Consider the following 24,055-nt stretch of genomic DNA (forward strand, 5'->3'; position numbering starts at 1 on the left):
TATAAATCCTCGTGTAAAATTCTATTTTTCGCTCCGTTTTCTTGCCTTTGTAAGAAGAGGGACAAATTGGGTAAAGGAAGCGACTAATTCCCTGCAACAAAGGGGTCCTGTTAACACTTTTTCCACCAGTTGTCTGCCTCGGGTTTTCAAAATTATCTAAGCCGCTTCTTTTTAACCAAATCCAACTCGTCCTCAGTGACCCAGGCAGCAATAAACACCCTCACCTCGTCACCCTACAGGGCTGTTCTTTACCACCTCTAATTCCTCACAGCAAGGGTAAGGATGAGCCTGTTATAACAAAAGCATCACAAAAGTCCCGTCTGTGAAGGTTGAAGTTTATTATAGGTTTCATAAAAACTTTTAGACACACACACATTTATAAGTTCACACTTAAAGTGACACCCATCACACACAATCATCCTAAACAGCTGCTGTAGTGGCGTCCTCATACTGCAGTGGTTTGAAATACAAGTCATTAAATAAAAAAATAAAATCATAAATAGACTATTTACAGATCTAAAAGGAAATCAGTGTCCACAAAAATATGCACATTCAGTGTATGTATATATATATTACCATTCCTCGAGTTCTTTGGCCAAAAATGAGCGCAATGAGATCCAACGTTTCTCTTCGTTATTTTTAAATGGATATTTGCAAAGAGACTCTTTGTGCTTTGGTGAAGTACAATAGAGTTACTTCACGAAGTGTAAACAGTTGAATCCACCTGACATTACTCTTGAGGCGTGAACTCACTTTTTCCAGACTCAAACCTCACAACAGGACCCAGCCAGCTGAGCGTCAGTTTCATCACAAACACAGTTTTCGCCTCTTTAAGTGTGAATATTCTGAGAAACACCACATTAAAACATCTGAGTGTTTGTCTCTGGAGTATGAACAGCCTCACGTTACAACACTGGATAAGCCTTGCTTACTACACCTGTTAAAGCAGTAAGATAATACATAGAGGCGGAGTGATATGCTCTTAAATGTCACGGTGACTACTCTTTGGATGAAGGGTAACCACTTCACGAGCTCGGCCGACACTGAGAGAACACAAACATTTGTTGGTCAAACATTTGCTGATGGCCATACACAGCAGCAGACTGAAATCTACCGGCAGGCTCAATCCCCATCAATCACAGCGACCCTCTCCACTCCAGCTTTTTATTGACAAGTCTGAGATTTTAATCCCACACATGACACCCCCACCGTCCCACCTCCCACACGCTGTTCGTTCACGGCTCCTTCATGATGTAGACATACATCGTGGTGAGGAAGCACTTGAGGGACTCAAAGGCAGAGGACAGCCAGTTTTCTTCAGGGGAAAAATCCTTTTTCACCACACATTTTGTGATCTCCACCTTAACAAAATGAGATAAAAGGGATATTTAAAAAAAAAAAAAAAAAACCTGTTAAATTTCTTGAAGTATAAATATTAAAAGGGAAACTTTGTGCTTCCATTTATTTTCTGATATATAAAAAATTTTACACATACACTTTCAGAATGCACTGCAGCAATGGTGGACACTCATATTGAACAGGAGGTGTTTGTGCAAGTAATTCCTATGAGCCAAAAAGCATCAGATGCTTTGCACACTCCATTTCAGATGAGGGTTTTTTTATCCTACTCTTGAATCTGTATGATGTCACTGATAGCAGACTTTTTCATCAGTTCTGGCTAGTCACACTTGGGAACAGCCAATCATAAGAAAGGAAGAGAATTAGATAGCCGGCGAACTGAGGAGCTACTACGAGGACTGATCTAAGGTCAGTAAGGATTATTTTGAACTGTGAATCATGCAAAACTACCCTGGTACAGTCCACGAATAGACATAGGAGCTGGAAAAGAGCAGACTAGATGCATTTTAGAGAAGAACGGAGTTTTTTAGCACTTAAAAATCACACTTAATGTGTGATTAAATTGCAGTTATTGGAATTACCTTTAAAATCATAAACAATGTTGTGCCATGCTACCTCATTGAACTCCTTAGTCCATATACCCCTAGGAGAGCTCTAAGATCACCAGGACAATTACTCTTAGTGCAGCCTAGATCCCAGCTAAAGACCAGAGGTGACCGTGCTTTTGCCCTGGCAGCCCCAAGCCTCTGGAACAATCTTCCTGCTGCTATCCGCGCCTCTGATTCCATCTATTCATTTAAATCTCAGTTAAAAACTGTTTGACCGAGCGTTTTCAGTTAGTTAGTGCACATACCCTATATTTTACCCTTATGTTATTTATCTTCTACTGATGTTCCACTGTATAAAAACTCCCACCTTATATTTATGAATACTCAGTAATTTTATCTTCTAAACTATGCTCTAATGTTTTATTTCTTATTTTGTCTGTACTTTTTTGGGGGGGGGTTGTACTCTCTTAGAGCCTTTTATCTTATATCTTATGTTTTAACCTTGTTCTGAAGCACTTTGGTGTACCTTCGGTTTTAAATGTACTATATAAATAAAGTTGTATTGTATTGTAACAAATAAAATTAACTGTTTAAATGAAATTTCATATTTTATTTTCCCCAGTATGTGAGGATCTCAGTATTTTAATTCTAGTCTATAGATGTCACTAGTATTACAGTTTTTGTTTTCTACCTGAATTTGTGAGTCTGAAAGAAAGAAGTTGTAAAATTAATGTTACTGAGGAAATCAAATGAGTTAAATGTCATAATGCCTTTTTACTAGTGGCATTTATTATTGCAATCTGTTGTCTCTTTTGTCAGTCCACTAAAAGTAAAAATAATGTCTGACTCGGAAGATGCACAGACACACATACACTAAAGTAAAATAAAACAGAGTTTGAATATTATTTAAATCAAGCATGAGAATGATCCACTTTACAGCAGACACTTTTCATCAAATGATCCAGCAGGAAGCCAGAGTAAGCAAATAACATCCCCGTATCTCAGACTGCTGAAAGACGACTGAAAGCTGACTGAGCTTCATGCACAATCAGCATGTTTGTCATGCACAAAGCAGTGCATCAAATTCAAATCCCCACCCCACCCGCGCACACACACACAAAACTAGCAAATGTAAATCGCTGTTGTATCTCAAATGTCAACTTTTTATGCATTTCATGTTTGCCCAAAATTTTGCTGAGGCAGAAACTTACCCATCCTCCCCGTCGCTTCAGCCAGGGAACCAGGAATTTGCGGACAAACTGTCCCAGACTGTCCACTAAGATGTGCACTGTAGCCGGATGGCCTTGTCTGACACAGTCCACTGCCAGGGCTCCAGCTACCGCAAACATGGACACCACCTTACCCCATGTTATGCCTACAGGAAAAAACAGACACCAGTGGATTATGTTTAATTATTCTATATCTGTGTGTCTGTGCTTCCACAGTTCAAGCTGATCTGGATTTTGTTTATCTGCAGCCACCGAAAATCAAACTGCCATCTTTACCCCACTATAAACATTCCCTCCCACACAAAGCAACGCCCATCGCTTTCCAGCCTCATATTCTGTGACCTGACAGGAAGCACGGAGGGCAGTTGGTGCACCTTGTAAATATGAAAGTCAACAAACTGGTGTTAATGCTATCGATAAGGCCACGCCAGGCTGTAAAATAAACAGGTTTAGACTGCACTGCCACTGACGCAGTTTCAGATATGGGAAGGTCAACAGGTTCAAAACTGAACTGTGAATGGAGCAGAAGCAGCGGAGCTGAAAAAGACCAAGTATTTGTCCCGTTACCCAAGAGGCACCGACCTCAAAATAGTCCAATATGATAAATGACGGCATCCGGCCACTCCAGGCAAAGTTTCCAGTGCAACGAGGGATTGTTATAACGAACGTCATTGATGCAGTGCAGGGCTTAATGGCATTGGCCCCCTTTAGCCCTGCTTGCATTGTCATGGTTGCTCCTTAGAGCTGAGCCACAGCCTCTGAGTGCGGCTATTAAAGGAGAGAGCTTAAATGAGATAACTGTCCGTGGAAGCTGTCAGAGCACGTCATGTCTCCCTCCCTACTGAGAAGCGGGCCAAGAATAGAGACAAGATTGCCGGGGATAAAGCTGGAGGAGAGGAGGGCGGAAAGAGAAAGAACAGAAGTGGGAGGCAGGTGAAGATGGATGGAGGAGAGATGAGCCGTGTTGATTTTACTGAAGGCGACCACAGAACAGATGACTGTTTCCAAAGGAAGATATGTAGATATGATCCACAGATGCCATAAAAATGTAATTCCTTTATGTCCACCACAAAGTAATGACTAACTAAAAGCTTAAAGGGTGGTTTTAAAACAATCTCGAGACTGCAGGAAAAACACACATGCCTTTTTTTTCCTTTATTTATAGTCAAGTTCCAACCCGTCCCAGAGGGCTGGGGCTGCCTGGGTTCACCAGTTTGTTGTTCTTGAGGCGGAATCCCACGCCGTTTCTAAAAACGATACCCTCGTGACGTCAAAAAGAGCAGACATTTATCCAGAACACAAGCATGAAAATGTCATTAACCAAGTCTGTGTTTGATCTTTCCTGGTCCCGCTAAAGTTTTACCAGACTCTTTAATCTATTCCCGAGGCGCATACAGAGGACATAAAGTCACTCTTTATTTGGACCCTTCAAAATATCATTCCTTCTTTGGACAGTTTACAAAACACATCTGTTGTCAAGACAACTTTAAATAAAAAAATAATTTAAAAAAAGGCACTAGACCAAGACCAGCATGATTGACTTCAACCAAATAGACTCAACTAGAATTTAACCAACAGGCTTTTTGACACATTTGTTCTGCAATGTTGTCACTAAATTAGCACAAATCACTCCTAGCCAGGAATAACAGGAAGAACCACTTGGGCTGTTTATCCAGAGGTAACAACCGTGGATCAAGTAAGAAATTCCACATTCAAGCCAGAGCCAGCTGCTGTTGTCCTAAGCCATCTCTCCTTGGTTTTAATCTAATGAACCACAGGAATAGCTGACCATATATTTTTATTAAATAAACAAGTACATCAGAAAGTGACAGCTGAGGCAGAGCAGTTTGGTGACAACCTTGGACACATGCAGAGGAAGGATAGTGGATATACTGGGCAAAGGGTGTTGAACATGGAGCTGCCAGGCAGGAGGAAAAGGGCAAGACCGCAGAGAAGTTTCACAGATGGCACAGTGTTATTTATATGACTTAATATGGGAGAGGCTGTGACAGAGGAGGATGCTAGGGATAGGGTGAGATGGAGATGACCTGCTGTGGAGCCTCCACAGGAAGAGCAAGAAGAAGAATATGAAGAAGAAGAGGTGCAAGGAAGAAGATGTTGCTAAGCTACATCAGCATAGATTGAGACAGGATGACATTTAGCAGAGGAAGCAAAGGATGTTTATCTGTTCCCAGCTCATTAACTTTGAGTCTTTGTTAGTTATTCCAAAGTTCACTTTTTTAAAAAAATAAATAACTCTAGATCTTAGCAAAAAAAAGAGGGAGTAAATAAACACAAATTAAAATAACAAAAACAACAAAAATATTTTCACCTATTGGCCAACTTATTTTAAAAATTGTGGCTGGTATCTCATTACCTCAGTCAATGCACTCTGGACTTATAACATTTATTCCTAAAACTGGGAAAGACCCTTTAGACCCAAGTGGTTAACGCCCCATATCTTTGCTTAATTCTGACCAAAAAATCTTGGCAAAGGTCTTAGCGGGTTGATTAAAAGTAGTAATGGCGAAAATAATACATGCAGACCAATCTGGTTTTGTTCCAAACCGCTATGGTTCAGATAATATTAGCCGGCTGGTTAATTTGCAAAATTATGTATATGATTCAGTATATCCAACGGTGGCCCTATCGCTGGATGCTGCTAAAGCTTTTGATTGTGTTGAGTGGGATTATCTGTTTAAGACATTAGAAAAGTTTGGTTTTGGTGACAATTTTATTAGGTGGATAAAGATATTATATGATTCGCCTTCAGCGCGAGTATTGACGAATGGGCTCATATCAGATCTATTCCTTTTACAGAGATCCACAAGACAGGGCTGTCCCCTTAGCCCCGGGCTGTTTGTAATTGCTATAGAGCCTCTGGCACAAAAACTGAGAAATAATGTAAATATATTTGGAATTTTGATGGGTAATAATCAACATAAGCTTCTATTATATGCAGATGATATGTAGTTACTTATGACCCAGCCTGGGAAGTCTATTCCAGCCCTATTAGAATGTATAGAAAGCTTTACGCTGCTTTCAGGGTATCGCGTCAACTGAGATAAATCAGAGGCAATGCCTATGTCAGGACACTGCCCCCATACTTTATTTAAACAGGTGGTCCGTGAATGGTTTGAGGTATTTGGGGATACAAATTACCTCGGATTACACTAAGATGGTTCGAGCAAATATGGAGCCAATGTTTGAAAGAATAAAAATGGAATTTGGTAGATGGTCCAGAGTGCGTCTCACAATATGGGGTAAAATAGACTTTTTGATCCAGCAGTTTCTTTGGGGTAGCTCACCACATCGTTTAAGTATTAAGAAACTTCAAGCGAGTGCAAAACAAGGAGGTTTTTCATTGCCTAATTTCGAATGGTATTATTGGGTGATGAATGTGAAACAACTTAGAGCTTGGTTATCTACTGCACCAGTTAAACCCATTTAGTCCCATATAGAGACGGAAGTTAATGGCGGTATTTCTCCTTGGAGGGAGCTGTTTTTGTTTTTTGTTTGTTTGTTTGTTTGTTTGTGTTTTGTTGTTGTTTTTCTGTTTGTTTTTGTTTTTGTTGTTTTTGTTGTTGTTTTTTAATTATTTATTTATGTATTTATTTTTAAGTTCTGTTATTGAAGTTTAAAATGAAATAAATAAAAACTGTTGATGATAAAAAAAAATTATGGCTTGTATCATCCCAGAACTCCACTGGTGTAGCCTGCAAATTTTTACATAAGGGTATTAAAGCAAGGCTGTGTCTATGTTAGACTGGATGTAGTAATAATAATAATAATAATAATAATAACAACAACAACAACAACCACCAGATGAATTATTTGCCAAAAACAACACCTGAACTATGTGAGGACACAATTACAAGATTTACTCCGAGTTTAAAAATCACACCACCAAAGAGCACAGCTGGAGATCGTGATTTTCTTTGTGCACAACAGCAGTTGCTTCTGTATCAGTGCAAAATTTAAGAACAAAAAAAATCAAGAAAATGCAGACAAAATTAAGCATCAGAATTATGTTACATATCTTATAATTGGCTAAATGATTCTTCTTTCAGCTTTAGCCTTATTTGGAAGAGATCACCACAGCGGACGGATCAGCACACCTACATCTACACTCGATAACTATCTTGAAGGAACTCACTCAGGGATTTGTGTCTCCTAGATTTTGAACCGTCTTCGTTAGCACACTATGGAGTTAGCAACTAGCTTTCTTAGACTAACAGTGACTACAATTCAACCTCATACAGCCATCCGTCCTTCATTCTATTTTCTTAAATGCCCATCCAACCAGACTCGAGCCTGTCCCGGCTGACAGCGGGCGAGAAGCAAGCTACCCCTAACGTAACATACACATTTTAGGGTTACAGAAAGAAACCAGAAGCAATATGGAGGAAAGCTCAAAGATAACCTAAGAACATGTAGGCTCAGGAAGGTCAAAACTCAGAAAAGCCAAAAACCAACTGGAGAATCCAAAATCCTTTCTTAGGCAACACCATTATCCCCTGCCACTCTGCATTAATTTTCCTTCCTGTGCATCGTTTTGAGAGGCCCAAGATTGGACATGCTGGCTTACACTTTAACACTATGCTACATTAAGCCATCCTTCCATTTTATACTGCTTATCCAGTTCAGGTTACACCCTGTGCAGGTCGTCAATCTGTCACAGGACTACTCTATATTAATTAAAGAAAAATGTTTGGGTTCTCTTAGCAAGACACGACAACGCTACCAAGAAGCCCTTTTATGTTCAGCATCCACATCCCAAACTTGGGCTCAATTTAGTAAACTAATGTCTAAACATAGAAACTTGGATGTAGGACTAATTATGTGTTTCAGATGGAGTCTCACTCCACCTACATCTGATTCGCACCCACTCACTCTGAGCCGAATGAGCCTGGTGAAAGCAGCAGAAGTTCACAGTCAGTGCCTCCATAAGCAGTCAGCAGTGAAGGTCACTTCCTGTGCTCTTTTAATTTCTACTGCGATGCATCATCATCATCAACACTGAGCTTCATAACAGCCTTGTACCTGCTGAGAAAATCTCTGTTGCTACACCGATGAAGGCATCCGGAACCATGTTCTCCATGGCAACAGAAATGTTGAGCTGCCGCGCCACGTTCCTGTACAAACTGGGCTGTATACACTCCAGCTCATCGCCTAGGTAACAGAGGGAGAGCAGAAACAAAAAAAAGAAAAAGGACAAAAGTCTGTTAGGAAGTGAATATGAGCGAAGAAGATTAAAAACAGGTGAAAGTGTACCACGTCACACATTTTAACCTGCTTGAATATTGAATTCAAACATTTCACGTGACAAGAGTTCCCTCAGATACCCGAGTGCTGAGAAAAGATAGATGTGAAGAGGAGGGCTGGACCGCTGCTGCCTGGTTTTGGTTCAAGCTGTTCTCACACATGCAGATATAATCCTCGACTCATCATTTGGTCTGAGCTCATCAGAGCTTCAAATGCTCAGTACAGGCTGTATAGACATGTGGAGTATAAGCCTAAAGTGTTGCTATATTGCAAATGTAGCAAATACTCCAGACACAGGATCATAATGTAGGTGATCAGCAAATTCAGTCTCTAATCATTCACAATTTTCTGGTTTCTTTACCATTCTCTGAAAGCAGGTGTAAATTCAATACAGCCGTTGCTACTTTCTGACATTTTATGGGCCAAACAAATAATCAATTAGTTGAGCAGCTAATCAGCAGATCGTGAAAATGGATTGCATGTTAGATTGCAAATCCGTGAAATGTAATGTCAACCATTTTTGAGATACTTAAACACAACATTTCCTTTCATTTTAAGTATGGTTGTTGGACAAGAAGAAAAAAAAACATCCCAAAAATACCCTTTATCCTATTTTTGATAAGGATCTGGATTTAATGTCCCAAACTTCACTTAATTCTGATAATGACTGATAATGAATTCTTAGTCTTCCCGCCTACTTATTTATAAATGTCATGCTATTTTCATGACAGCACTAATAATGAAGCGATCAGTTCAAAAACTAGCAAATTCCAACAAGGCAATCGTGGTTCAGAGGTCATCGATAAGGTGGCATTTATGGAAACTTACCAAGACAGAGAAGCACCATAGACACTTCAGCCAGCGCTGCGTTTGAGGGAGAAAAATTGAGTTCAGTTTTAGACCATCCCAACCCGTTCTGGTTGAGCCTCGACAAGATGTAGTCTCTGCACAGCGCCTTAGACTGGGTCACCAGCTCCTTCTCGGTCAGTGATCGGTCAAACACATCCAGGACCTCTGCAGCAAACACTGAAGACCTGCGCAGGACCTCCATGTCCTCATGAAGGGTGAGGGGGATCTGTAAGTCAGAGAGCCTCTGACCTCTTTCAATCAGCTCAGAGTTCAGTGGTGAAGATAATATGGCAGCTGTGAGGAATAGGAGTAGATGAAAAGAGGTCAGATAAGAGGAAAACGAAGCAGGTGATTAAAAATCCCTGCTGCTACTACACACTTTTTTTTTTTTTAATTCACAAGAATGGTGGGTGAGTGTATAAAGACATTTGGATTCTAAAACGGGAGCAGAAACTTACATAAGAATATGATGGAGGCGTTATTGTTGTGAGTCACATGGTGGGATAGTCAACTTATTGCTACACTTCTTGGATTGTGCAACAACAAGCGGCGATACCACAAAATGACTGAGGAAATATTTTGTTTCCCAGTCTCAATATAACACACACACACACACAAACCCATCGAGCTTTTTTCACTGCAGTCACTACTTAACCCTAATTTTAAATCCCTGAACCGCTTTAACACGCGAGAAAAAGACCACGCTTACCATCAGCATATCCACATGATGACAAACACCCGCGCCTGATGTCGCAAACGCGATTTATCCGATAATGGACCTCCGATTTATTAATTAGTAGACGTTTCAGAGCGAATCTCTGAGGTCTTTCAAACAAAGCTGGACTGTCAGAGCAAGCGCATAAAAACAGACAATCAAGCAAACAACGGGCGAAGTTCTGCTCTCATTTCCACGCAGCGGATAGTGGGTCCACTTGCTTCTCCGAGACGCACCGACCGAGGGGAGGGAGGGAGGCGGGTGGAGGACGCCTACCTGTTGTTCCACCTTGCCATTGGCGCGCGGTGGGTGTGCTCGTTTCAGAGCCGGGAAAAGCCCGGATAAGGAGTTTGACAGCCGCCGCCTCCCTCCCACCACAAGCAGCTTCTCACCCCGGCGGACAGAGGGAGACAATTCAACTGTAACTACTTTCATTCACAAATCTGAGGGGCGATTAGCTCGGCTTTAATAGAATAGCCAGTTCGTTTGAATTTCTTCTAATATTCAGCCTTCAACACACTGATGCAAAACACCATTATGCTGTGATTTGAGCACAGGTGTGACTCAGGAGACGATCACCTGCCAAAGTTTATGTAACTGTTCCTGAAGCCAGAATTGTGCCACTGTCAATCCACTGCAGAGCTCCTTCACGCCGCTAGATGTCCCGCTCTGCATGTGAGAATAAGCTCATGGGTGTTGTTTGGTAATATCTATGTAGATTTACTGCATTGCATCCTGATCTTTTTATTTATTTATCTATCTAAGATAATGAGATAAGATAGGATAACTCTTTATTGTCATTGCACTGTCATACTTAGTACAAATACAAAGAAATATTTGCTACAGTCATGGAACACAAAAGAAAAAACTCTTAATGTCTTTATATTTTCTGTCATCTATTCAGTCAAAGAAGACCAGATATTTTTGTTGTTGTTGTTTTCTGCTGTGTGTGTGTGTGGATGTGTGTATGTACTTGTTTAAACATCTTTTTGAGGACCAAAAATTAGTATCCCATTATATGTGGGGATAACAGTCACTTCTGGGGACAAAATGCCGGTACTCACAAATTTGAAAGCGTTTTTGAGGCTCAAAAATTTTTGTTTTAGGGTTAGGGTTGCAATTGGGTTATGGTAAGGTTTAGGGTAAGGTTTAGGATTAGGTATTCATTTCTGATGTTTGCGGTTTTGGTAAGGAGCTAAGGAAAGCAATGTCCTCACTAAGATGTGAAAATGAGTGTGTGTGTGTGTGTGTGTTGTTGTTGTTGTTGTTGTTAAGGGGGGCTTTTATTATTTAGTTTGTTTGGCTTTTTAGAAAATAAGTGCTCTAAGTAGGAATAAATATTACAATGTAAACTATATGAAAAATAACAAGTGAAAGGTTAAATGTAAGTTTTTATTTGAAAAGACTGTAAAAAAAAAAATTTAAGTATATAAAATAAAATATTTTGTTATTTCCTTTCAAACAGTCATCCTCAAAAAAAAAGAAAAGAAAAACTGTTATTTGCTACTTTGCTTTTAAATTGCACGTGTGTTTTAAATCATAAAAACTAATCCAAAGGAATTTTTTGAGCTGGCTTCATTAATTTCCATGCAGTGTCACTGTTTCTCCTGTTTCTCCTGTGTTTTGAAGACCTGAGCCATTTATCCTCTTAAAATATCCACAACTGAGAATTACATAAAAGCAAAACAGCAATTTGTGCAAACACGGGTTCAAACAATGTGGACACGGGAACTCAAGAGAAAACTGGATTTTAAGTGTAGCAAACTGAAACTGTTGAAAAAAAAATTGTAAAAAAAACAAATACAAAAATTCAGTATTGTGATAAATGTTAGTGTGAAGATGCTCTGGCTATAAAAGGTTAAACTATAGCTGGATTTGAAACTATGAATGGTCTCTTGTATCCTTGCTTGTTCTCTTTTATCATGATTCTATATTTCAATCGGTTAAAGATGTAATTTTACTTACATGTTGATTTTTTTTGTATAAGTGTAGGTGTTAAATAAGCTGTAGTTTTAACCTACATCCTTTCACATTTCTTTTTCTTTTAATCCTTATAAATGAACCAAATAAAGATAAAGATTTTTTTTATTTTTTTATTGTAAGCTAAATGCACAGAAAGATGATTTGCAATGTCAAATCTCAGCAGAGGATTGCAAATGAGCTCCTGCTCAAACAAGGACACCATGCCTCAGATGATCACACTACACATGCTTAATGTTTATGTAACACCTGCCAAGTTAAACTCTGACAGTATAAATATTCCAGACATGAGGACTAAATGCTCAGAGGCCAAAGGAACATTGTGTCACTGTGTTTGTCTAGACAAAAAGATTAGAGAAAGACCTCGGAGTGAAATAAAATCCCACGAGAACCAAAGTGATACAAAAAATAAACAGAAAACATTTTTTTAATGCCAAAAACATAATTGCAAAACTTGACACTTGACAGACAAAAAGCAACTTGGGGACCTTTTTTTAAGTTTGGTCAGGGATACAGCTCTGACACATAGTCAGTCTGAATAACGTCTTGCTGCACATTATGTAATTTATTTGTTGTTCTATACTCTTGTGGAAAAAAGAAAAATCTTGTCCTTTAGGTCTGCAGCAGAAGGGATTGAAAACTACAGTTTCAGGAAGACAAACGCATAGTCATAAATGTACAACACACACATATTTTGAATTTCTTCTTCTGTAACTCAGAAAGCAATCACACACCAGACGTGTGTCTTGTCTTCCACTTTTACCCCCTTTAGACAAAAAAATAAATAAATTAAGAGTGACGAATGATGCCCTTCCTCCTCAAAACCAAGCTAATAATTTGCAAACAGATTAGACTTCTGCATGGTGATTCCCTGAAAGAGTGTTTACCTCTCTTGGCATGTTGATTACTGCTGATGCAGGCTTTATTCACATAAGGATTAGATGAAGCATTATAAAGTTAAGTCATTGTTTTCACTGGGAGTGCACTTACTTGTCCAAACTCAGGTGAATGGGAACATATGATCTCAAAACATTTTCGGTGTGGCTTCTTGGTTCAGTCAGTTTTGCACAATAAAGTAGTTTTCAAGGCTTTAACGTTTAAATGCATGATCAAAAATTAAAAAATAAATACATTTATAGTGTCAGACACCTGCAATAACATATTAAAAGTCCAACTTAAATACTTTTCTATATGTAAAGGGAATCAGAATAAGTAAAGTGAGACTATAATGTGTTTTGCAGTATTTTGTATAGTATTTTTTTTTCTAAATTACAACCTGTATACTGTTTACATAATCAAAATTAACTGAACAAATCCAAAACAATTAATAAATAAAACCAAGCTTGAACTCATAGCACTGAATGGATTTTTCTAGAATACCCACAATATGAAAAAGTTTTGTCAGGCTTTTGAAATTCCTCACTTAAAACTTGCCACTGAAATGTTACTCAAGATCACAGACTCCAGTTATCTTCCATTGCAGACAGGCACCTGTCTCGGTTATTAGCAAAACAGTTGCCAGATAAGTGATTTTATTGTAAGAAAACAGTGATAAGAAAGAAAAAACCTTTTCACACATATGATCAGTATCACAAACCTGAATTTTCACATACATGGGGAGGGGAGAAGGAAAAGTCTCTACAGTTTTGTTTAGATGGGCTGCAAACAAGCAATGGATTAAAAATGACAATGTTGGGGTATTTATACATAAACGTAATGAATTACATAACTCGGTCACTGCTAACCACACGTGAACTCGAATGTGTTTCTTCACAAACAGCACAAACTGCTCTGGAGTGCCGGCTTCCACAAATGACAGAATCACTGAAGAGAGAATGTATGAGCATGGGCGACCATATGATTTCTTAAGCAATCCTCACAGCTATTACATAAAGCACAGAGCTGAGAATTTAAAGAATCCCCCCACACCCATTCATTCATTTTTCCACATCCAGATGAGGCCCATCCTGCCTAATTTTCCACAATTGGCTAAGTGAGGAAAACTATTATCTGCGCTGCGCAGTGGGACTGAATGTCAGCTTGTTTGCCGGTCTGTTAGCTCATATGCGATAAACTAAAGTCAGTGTTTAACAGTCACAGGACCAAGATGGACAGGGAGTGTGCTGTATTATTTAGGAATATGGCAGCAATGGAAAACAGCTGACCACGTCGCTGGAGACAAAAACACCAAGTCTCACATTCATGTCAGCTTATGCTTAAAAAGGGCAAAAACACTCCAATAAGCAACATGTTGCTCTCACCCTGCACAGTTAGACTGGATTTGAATGATCATTTTAAGTTCAAGGTTTTGTCATATTTCCACCAATGCATGGATGATTTAACATATAAGTGTCATTGCATAGAGTTCTGGCTGCATGTGAAACTGACAGCGCCCATAAATCCTTCACTTTTGTAAGAGCCCTGTCTCTGGGTGAAACTGAACTGTTAATATGTTAACAAGATCAGGATATTACACTTACAATATGGTGCCTACCATGAATGTGAATGGCACATTCAGGAAGCCACCTGTCGAGTTTTTAAGGGGCTCTATCTGAAACTAAAACTGCCCATGTTGGAAAGTCTTTACTTTCTAACACAATGCGTTGCATTTCCAAAAGAATTTCACTTTTTTTTTCACTTTATGTTTTCATGCTTTCACTTGAGTGCACTTAGTGTTAAAGTGTCATACCATATGTAAACAGACAGCACTGATTCCCTTCTCCCCGCTTCCTTCTCGCCCTCTTTCATGTGCACGGATGCCTTTCATTCCTGCCTGTCCGTCTAATCTTGTGGTGCCGAGTAAATTTCTAACACTATCCAGGCCTCACGCCCAGCATCGCCGGTGCTTGGGGAACAGGTAAAACCAGAGGCACCAGAGGGCCTGTCAAATAGCTGCAAGGGTTGGGCAAATCCAAATGTGTCGTTAGGTTTGTAAGTGTATTGTGTGGGTTTGCAACGTTTAACCTAAATCAAGTATGAAGGATAACATTATTACTTTATCCTCATGTACTTCTTTACTTTATTTATTTCATGGCTTTTGGCAATCTGTATTTTTATATCAGTTCACTTTTTTCACATAACTCTGTTTGTTTTCTTGCATTTTAATGAACTTATTAAGTAACAATGGAGGTAGTCGCCTTTGGCTCTAGGTGTCTTATGCAGGGGGCCTTTAACTCTTTCACCCTATCGCCTTCACCACTTATTGATGAGGCAGTCCAATCACAGGCAGTCTCAGTGTGGACAGAGAGGTGGAGCCAAGCACTGAAACAGGGTGTGGTTGTGAAACTACAAAGTAGAGCCATGGGGTTTAAATTGAGCTGAATGAGCCCAGTTCCATAGTTGTCATAGCTCTTCTGTCACTTTTACTCATCTCTCTCTCTCTCGGTTTCTTTATCGGTCTTTCCTTAAAGCATTTTAGCTACTGTTGGTCTGTTTTCTGTGTGACTGTGTAAATATCATACATCAGAGGACAGCTGGAGGCTTCAACCCACGGAAAATCCTTTCATGTTTCTGGTTTTTCTGCCTGATCGCTCTCACGGGTGTCGCAGATCTGTTGGATTCACTGGATTGAGTGCTGCCAGCTGTGGCTGAGGAGCTGCTTTCCTCGCATACAGGAGTGCTCAGAGGGTGAGTCACTTGTTACACCTTTTAGCTTTTCACCTTCTTGTCAAAACTGAAGAATAAGCTTGATCTAGTTCAAAACAACATAAATGATCTTGTCTCGTTCTACAATTTTACTACCTGAGCTTCATGATCTGCTCATATTTCATTCACTCATTTGGCCACATGGGCCAAGTTCTTTGCCTCACCTGTTTGACTTGCTCTGTTAGTCCCAATGAGCATTTCATTGTTTAAAACCTGTCATCTGAAATCACATGTTTCACATTTCTGCCCAAAATATCTATGAAGGACTTCTTTTAAAAAGTCTGAGCTGTGAAAGAAGTTCTTAAATTCGCTCTCTTTTTTTCCTTGTATATCTGTTTGAAAGATTGGAGCCGAGGGCACTCAGGGGTGTTTGTTGAGGCCATACAGCTGTCTCCTGTTTGTTCAGTCAGTGAGGGAGCAGGTTGAGCAGTCATATTATTGCTCACCTGCCCAACCAACCTCTTTCAGGTCCGCTTCATCTCTTGTTCTCTGACTCTTTGTCCTTTTTGTACTGTTCTCTCTCTCTTTTTCCCAGGTGTTTTGAAAGGGTAAAGAGGAAGCAGTCACCATGCTGCGAGAGGCTATAACAAGCGTTGTTGAGTTCCACAGTTATCTACAATCAAGAACTGGTAAGTGTCTTCATTTCTCTCTTCACACCTACAATCTGCTCAAATCAGAACATTTTATTTCGTCATCATCATCAGGTGTGAAACGGCACAAAAGTATGTATGACCTGAAGTGCCGGTGGACCCACCCAGATATTCCAGTATGGAACCATGACTCAAGGACTAAAACATGCCTGTGTTTCCTGTATGCGTTTTCCAGATGCCAGAGTCAGAGATTACCCTCTGATGCAGAGCCCCGTGCACATGACGACCATCCTCCTGGGTTACGTTGCCTTCTCCGTGTACGTGGGTCCTCGCGTGATGGCAAATCGCAAACCTTTCCACCTCAACACCGCCATGATAATCTACAATGTTTCCATGGTTCTGTTGAATGCCTACATAGTGTATGAGGTAAGACGAAAAGGTATTTGTTTGCTCTTTTACTACAGGTATGATGTCAGTGCTAAAAGCTGCTGGTGTGGGGTTTTTTTTTTTACACATAGTTTATGATGTCTGGATGGGCCACCACCTTCACATGGAGATGCGACCTTATTGACCCTTCCACCAGCCCACAGGCTCTTAGGGTAAGTCAGTAAATTTTTACAGGGAAGCTTTCATTGTCTCAAGCCAACCTTTTTTTGCTTGGGTTTTTTAAGTGTAATTTATTTTATTTCTGATTGAGTGTCAGATATCTGACATCACAGCGCTCTTCCTTTCCACAGATGATTTGGGTGGCCTGGCTGTTTTATTTTTCCAAATTCATTGAGCTTCTTGACACAGTAGGTGCATTTTTCTTTTTTTTTCTTTTTTTTTTTTTTTAAATCTTCCCCTTATTATTTTGGCCTTTTGATCAGTTAACCGTGACTGATCCCATGTGTGCTTTTGCAGGTATTCTTTGTGCTGAGAAAGAAACAAGGTCAGATCACATTTCTTCACGTCTTCCATCACTCCTTTATGCCCTGGACGTGGTGGTGGGGCGTCACCCTGACACCCGGTGAGCTTACAAATGCATGTAAACGCATTGTTTGACAGTGCAAGACCAGCACAACTTTTCTGTGAGATGTTGCATCTGTACATTAACATAATCTTTTATTACCCCCTTCTTAAGCTGGAGGAATGGGCTCCTTCCATGCCATGGTGAATGCAACAGTCCATGTTATCATGTACACCTACTACGCACTCTCTGCTGCAGGGCCTCGCTTCCACAAATACTTGTGGTGGAAGAAGTACATGACCGCAATCCAGCTTGTACGTTGATTTGTTGTTTTGTATTTTCAACAGCAACAAATTCAAATAAATGGCATATCTGATTTTTGGCTACAGCTCAACTGTTTTACAAAAACTAATGTTTGTGAGGGGTGGTTGTTTTTCAGACGCAGTTCATTCTGGTCTCCATTCACATCAGCCAATACTACTTCATGGAAACGTGTGACTATCAAGTCCCCTTGTGGATCCACCTGATCTGGATGTATGGGGTCTTATTCTTCCTCCTGTTCTCCCACTTTTGGGTGCAGGCCTACATAAAAGGCAACAGACTTCCCCTCACGCCCGAAAAGTCGAAACAGAACGGCTCAACCAGCGAACCGTTCACTGTGGTGGCCAACGGAAAGCACCTTCAGAATGGCAACAGTCACCACTGCACCAACGGCAAAATCTTAATGGGCAAAGTCAAGGAAGTCTAACTCTGTGACCCTGCCTGGAAAATGAGAAGGACACACAGACTGTTAGTTCGAATTAACACAACATTAAATTCATCATTCATATCTACTGGCATATTGGACTGACATCAATTTCAGTATGTTTCATCTAAACTGTAGTTTCTTTGTAAATCTAGTCTTTTGTGAAAGCACATCCAGTGTTCTTGGGGTGTGAATGGTGATCTCTACCTGCCCACGTTGTGTTTGTAAGTTGTAACTGTGATGAATACCGTATGAAGATTGGTGCTTATTTTTGTCACTGATAGTATTCTTCGTCTCGGGCTCGACCCACACTGCTGTTTTTGCTAACATGGGCTTTGTTGCTTGGGAGTACGGCACAGTTTTCACACAAGACTAGAACATGTAAATAACTGCAATTATCTGTTAGCCCCCAAAAAGAATTTCACTGTAAATGTCAAATATTTAAGTTTTTTTTTAATTTATCTTTGAAATAAAACTAAATTTAAAGGTCTGTGCAACTTGAAAAACAGTTGTGGTGTGCACTGACCGAAAAGTGTTACACCTAAACTAAATTTCAATTTTAAGAGTTGTGGGAGAGCAATGTTATACTGTATATTACAGTTTTGTGTTGTTTTTAAAGTGCACATACACTGCTGTGCATGTTCATCTGTATTAATCCAGTCTGAGTTTTACAACTCTGTATGGCCTGTTCTCTTTGCACACTGTGCTTGAAGTTAATAGGCTTTCTATGCTGTTGGTTGTTTCTGAATTATAACTAAAGAAGTATGAATATACTGAAACCCATCAATGTTTGCTGCTATTGATTACTTTAAGGCAGGGGTCCCCAATCCCAGCCCACGAGGGCTGGTGTCCCTGCAGGTTTTAGATCTCAAACTGGGTCAACACACCTGAATCACATGATTAGTTCATTACCAGGCCTCTGGAGAACTTCAAGACATGTTGAGAAGGTAATTTATCCATTTAATCCAGCTGTGATGGATCAAGGACACATCTAAAACCTGCAGGGACACTGGCCCTCATGGACTGGGATTGGGGACCCCTGCTTTAACGTGTATGTGCCCTCTGAGGAACAGAGGTTGGGCCTTTTATGCTGGTTTTAACTCTTGGTCAATTAAAGATAACATTATGGGACCTTTCTAAAAGCGATTTATAAACACGAGTACATAATCTGTACTCGTAGCTGCAGTTGCACATCAATTTAAAAAAAAAAGTACATGACAGCAAACACCCAGCTTATTCATTTTTGCAATATGATGACAAATATTTTAAGGAAATTCTGCATGTGAACCCAATCAGCATTCCTTTTAAATAACTTAAATGCAAGAACTCAGTTCTGTATTCAGACTGAGCCACCTTGTGGCAATATTTGGGCATTTGTAGTTACATTAAGTGGGGAATATGTCTGTGAAGGTTCTCAGTCATCCAGGTCATTGTAGTCCCACCATTTGACCTTAGAACTGAAGAAGCTTCTCAGATGAGAGGTGAAACGTCTTCAAGCAACTTAAGTCCAGATGCTTTTCTTTGCAAGCTCCTTTGACATTAAGTGGGGGAAAAAATTCAATGAAATACATCCTCAGGCCTTAGATACTTGGGACACATCTACAAAGTTAGTCGCATTTTATCAACCAACACTACAGAATAACAGCAGATTCAGCCCATAAGACAGTAGAATAAAGACAAAACGTGAATCACAGGAGGGAAGTGATCCGTTATAATAGATCAACTTTTGTGATGTAACAAAAGCCAGCTGTAGTCTGACAATGAACAGCAGATTTAGTTCTACATCATAAGCAGGATGTATTTGAAAACAACCCACCAGTAAACTTTTAAACTGGTCCTGACAACATGAAGCAACACAAAGGGAAGCAGATGTGTTAAAGTGTTTATTTATAACCCAGGTATACAGAACATCCTGATTTAAAAAAAAAAAAAAAAAAAAAAAAAAAAAAAAAAAAAAACCCCGGCTACAAATGCATTTTAAAAACTGACTGAAAATTTAAAAAAAAAATAAAATAAAAAAAATATAAAAATCACTAGTACTGTACACACAACAGCAGACCTGCATAAATAAAAATGAGGCCATTAACACGTTAAACCACCAACTGGAGCATCACAGACCAACACCAGGTGGTTTCCTTTATTGTGGATAAATTAAGAAAAAAAATACATATCGCAAATAACTCAAAGTCATAACAGATGTAAAATCTCATTGAAGCAAATTATCTGATGGACTGATGAATGACGCTGCTGGTTGATTTCACCATCCTCTCTTTAGCCTTCTTCTTAATGGGATCCATTTCGAAGCTCTTCCACAGGCGAATGGTCTCATCTGCAGCAACAGTAGCAACAGTAGAGCAGTCCGGACTGAGAGTCAAACTCAGAACTCTGTCGTCATGGCCTTAAAGAAAAATAAACAAATTATACCAGGAGAAAGGAGGAACAGCAGGTTCTTAGTTCACTGAATGTGCCTTTATGTGGACGGGACTTGTTTACCATTGAGCTCTGCGACTTTACTGAGAGAGGGATATTTCCAGACAACAACATTGTTGTGGGCATATCCATGAGCAGAGACCAGCTCCTTGTAGTTGGGTGCAAACACCAGGGATGAGATCTGAAAAGTTGGATTGGATGAGACATGTAGTCAAACACATTTTAGTGGGAATGACTGAACTGTGTGGAACAGGGATGTCAAACAGGTGCAAGGCCAGAACCGGCCAAGCCAAGTCTCCATTTAGGCCAATGCATTAACAAAAAGTGGAAATTTTGGGCGAGACCTTTATTTTACAATATAGAAAAACAGATACGCTGTTGAAATTTTATTCTATATTAAGACATTTCAGGGGTTAAATGTTTAAACTTCTTTACACTGCCAGAAAACGGAGTTTTACTGATCGGGCCCATTTCAGAACAATGTGAGCTGTATATGGCCCACAATGTAAAATTAGTTTGACATCCCTGGAAGGATGCAGTTACCTGGGACTGAGTGTCAAGTGAACTGATACAGGAGCCACTGTTTACATTCCAGATACGGATGTGGCGGTCGCTAGTACCACCTCCAGATGCAAGGATATTGGGCTGCCATGGACACCAGGCCAGAGCCTAGAACAATGGAAAAGCATACACAAGTGGTAACGAGAATATTTAAACTTCAGTCTTCATTAAATTTTTATAAGGAGCAGGAAGGGAGAGGAAACGGAAAAGGAGAAAATTAGCATATTGAACTTCTGTTTGCTGCTCACCTTGACTGCTCCCTGATGTTCGCTCCAGCAACGGATCAGCTGGCTGTCGTTGCCAGCGCTGCCTTCCTGTGCACGGGGCCATATGCACACCAAGTTATCATTGCCTCCACTAGCCAAGTATCGCCCATCAGGAGACCACTTGAGGCCGCACACCTCCTGTGTGTGAGCAGTCAGGGTGCCGATGTGATGGTCTGCCACCCTCACATCATGGTGGTGGATGTGTCCTGATCTGGAGCCACTGCAGGGGGTGGTGAAAGAGGAGAACACACACACTTGAGTGCAAAAATGGAAAACACCAAGGAGATATCGCCACTGTCTTTGGTAGGAGAAACATTTTTACCTGGAAACAACATGGTCATTCCAGCTCAGACTTCCAACCCTCGCTGTGTGGCTGGCCATGCTGCGCAAGCGCTTCTGATTTTCAACATCCCACAACTAAATGGAAATCAATACAATTTATAAAAAAATATATATATATAAATAAAACACATGTTCTGATATGTCCCATATTCATTTGAACTCAAGTGGCACGATGATCTCCACACGGACCTGAACCTTGCAGTCACTGGTGCCAACAGCTAGGTAGCTTCCCTCTTTAGTCCAGGACAGGGAGCAGATGTAGTCCTCTTCACGCTCCATCTTCATGAGAAGAATGATGTCTCCTTGAGTGGCATCCCACAGGTAAACGCTGTTATGAAGAGCAACAGCGAGAAAATTTCTACTGCTCCAATCAAGTAGATTCAAATCTAGAGGGGGGAGAAAAAAAAAGCCTAAATTAATATCACATGTTAAAGTATTCTTAATTTACTAAACTAGGATGTTTATGCGACACTGAATTCCAGTTGGGTTCCTATTTATTAAACGGGAACATATATAAACTGGAAAACAACTTGGGAGTGGTGTTTCTCTGAGATATAGAGATCTCTCTCTCTTAAATGCTGCAGCGCATTCATGACGGAGCCTTGTCGTGATCTGGATAGTGTTTATACAGCCAGTCATGGACAACAATGGAAACAAAAATGACTTGCACTGCCATCTTAGCTTATGAGGTTGGAGGGCTGCTCCAACTTTCCTAGTGAGAAGTCTGACTTAAATATTCCAGCATGCAAGTCACGAATAAGGACTTCAAACCAAACATACAAGATTTCCTCTTTTAGAATCTATTGATCAGCGTCCATTCTCTGCCTTTCTGTAAATTTGTGGCATCATTTAAAGATTCATTGCAATTAAATAAAGTCAACTGTATAGAGATGTAAAATCCTCTTAAGTGCCCAACTTACAGAAATCATTTCTAAGATCAGGAGCATCCAAGATCCTGTCAGGAGTTGAAGATATGTATCTGGACTTTTTAATAGAGGCAGGGGTTGCTGTCTGAGTGTAGAGGACTTTTAGGTTGTTTTGGTAGCCTGTAAACAAGACAGAGCGACAATGAATAAAAAGAATTGCTTTCAATACAGCAGATATTTATGAAATGCACATATTTCTACCTTCTGGTGCATTAAGTGGTTTCCCTCCAAGATGGAGGATCTTTGCATCTTCAACGTTGTATCCATTCAGTGACACAGACCACGCTTTCTGGGTTTCCTTCAGACACAGAGAGCCACACTGATTGATATCCTACTTGTACAAATAGAAGCTTAAGTGTTTGTTACACAACTTACTGATGTAACTGATGTGTTTGTGTCCGCTGGCTCATTCTCCTTTGTCAGCAGGAAAGTTGCCACATCCATTTGCTTGCTGTTTCTGATGGGAATGAAGCGATCACCCCCCATCTTGGATGGGGTTTGTTTCTTGTTTTTGCCTATGACCCATAACAAAAAAAAATAGTTCCCAGTGGTTAACATTTGCAAAGCTTTCCCCGACATACGAGTATAAATGCAGACAAATACACTACCTGGCGTTTTGCTTGGTGTTTTTGATGAGCTCAGGGACACATTAGCAGACTTTCCCGGCGACAAGCCGCTCAGGGCGGATGTGTTTGATGAGCTCGCCTTTCTCTGCCACCTCGCCATGGGAGCGTTTGTGATCGGCATGTCCAGCTTCAAGATGCTGTGGATGTCGTTCTCAAACCCAAACTGCGCCATTTTATCTACGTTTTCATAGACCTGGACATCACAACAGATAAACAGTAAGTCCGTATCTGATTTGAAACAGTATAAAGGCTTACTGACAGCTACGATGCTCAGACTAATGCTAGGATAGCATCTGTCGAAAAATGTCTTTATTTAAAAAGTAAGTCAGGTCCGCTTGAAAAACTTCGCTATGCTTCTATTCTTGTTTTGAACGTTAGCTTAACGTGACCAAGCTAAACGATTGTGTAGCATGAATCCAATGGAAAAACGCGTTAGCACCATCGCTTAACCGATTAAAAATGATTTCACGTATAAATAAAATGAACTTAAAACTAGTGATTGAATTTAAAAGTATATTTCTGCAATTTCAAAATCAACACAATGACCTCACCTCGTCAAGAAAACGTGAAATGCAGAGAAGCACAAACTCTTGTCTCTCTCTCGATTTTGAATTTCGTGCGTATGACGCCACGACGTTTAAATGCCACAGAGCGCCCATGCGATTGGTTAGTTCAAGAAGCTGCAGTAAGCTCAGCGCATTGCTATGGTGACGTTTACGAATACGTTAACGTGATTGGTCAATGATACTTTCTTTAACGTATGAAAAGAAACCTCTCCACTTAAAGGTGTCGCCCTCTATCTGTAGTTTAGGTCTGCGCTGTATGAATTTGAAGAGCGACACAAAACTAAAGACCTGTAAGATGCTTTACTTTAAAACACGAGACCGCTATCAAGTATATTTTTCTGTATTTGAAGGCTAGTAAAATAAATAAATAAATAAATATTGGGTTTTATTTTTTTTATTTTAAGAATCTAATATTGGTAAATATTAATTTCAGGGAGAGTTTAAATATAAATATTTGCTGAGTG

General features: G+C 40.0%; 3 protein-coding genes across 4 annotated transcripts; 1 reads left to right on the top strand and 2 right to left on the bottom strand.

Annotated features, from left to right (window-relative positions):
- Window positions 1–314: 314 nt before the first annotated feature.
- Window positions 315–10,268, bottom strand: bokb (BCL2 family apoptosis regulator BOK b). Its single transcript, XM_084913302.1, has 5 exons — window positions 9,960–10,268; window positions 9,230–9,544; window positions 8,180–8,308; window positions 3,119–3,282; window positions 315–1,361 (listed from the first exon to the last, which is right to left on the bottom strand). The coding sequence occupies exons 2-5, from the start codon at window positions 9,450–9,452 to the stop codon at window positions 1,236–1,238; spliced, it is 642 nt and encodes a 213-aa protein (XP_084769428.1). The 5' UTR covers window positions 9,453–9,544; window positions 9,960–10,268; the 3' UTR covers window positions 315–1,235.
- Window positions 10,269–15,223: 4,955 nt separating this feature from the next.
- Window positions 15,224–18,687, top strand: elovl1a (ELOVL fatty acid elongase 1a). Of its 2 annotated transcripts, XM_084913273.1 has the most exons (8): window positions 15,225–15,572; window positions 16,126–16,219; window positions 16,416–16,606; window positions 16,699–16,779; window positions 16,918–16,974; window positions 17,084–17,189; window positions 17,304–17,443; window positions 17,569–18,687. In XM_084913273.1, the coding sequence occupies exons 2-8, from the start codon at window positions 16,159–16,161 to the stop codon at window positions 17,875–17,877; spliced, it is 945 nt and encodes a 314-aa protein (XP_084769399.1). In that variant the 5' UTR covers window positions 15,225–15,572; window positions 16,126–16,158; the 3' UTR covers window positions 17,878–18,687. The 2 variants fall into 2 exon arrangements, with proteins under 2 accessions (XP_084769400.1, XP_084769399.1); XM_084913274.1 differs by lacking the exon at window positions 16,918–16,974 and having other exon boundaries at window positions 15,224–15,572.
- A 1,130-nt stretch (window positions 18,688–19,817) lies between these two features.
- Window positions 19,818–23,705, bottom strand: cdc20 (cell division cycle 20 homolog). The gene is made up of 11 exons (XM_084913640.1): window positions 23,577–23,705; window positions 23,008–23,218; window positions 22,775–22,914; window positions 22,601–22,697; window positions 22,394–22,519; window positions 21,663–21,859; window positions 21,454–21,548; window positions 21,114–21,351; window positions 20,848–20,973; window positions 20,368–20,485; window positions 19,818–20,272 (listed from the first exon to the last, which is right to left on the bottom strand). The coding sequence occupies exons 1-11, from the start codon at window positions 23,682–23,684 to the stop codon at window positions 20,094–20,096; spliced, it is 1,635 nt and encodes a 544-aa protein (XP_084769766.1). The 5' UTR covers window positions 23,685–23,705; the 3' UTR covers window positions 19,818–20,093.
- Window positions 23,706–24,055: the final 350 nt, after the last annotated feature.

This window comes from Perissodus microlepis, chromosome 18 (assembly GCF_051167445.1).
Source record: "Perissodus microlepis isolate ML-2025 ecotype Zambia chromosome 18, ASM5116744v1, whole genome shotgun sequence".
Lineage (NCBI taxonomy): Eukaryota > Metazoa > Chordata > Actinopteri > Cichliformes > Cichlidae > Perissodus > Perissodus microlepis.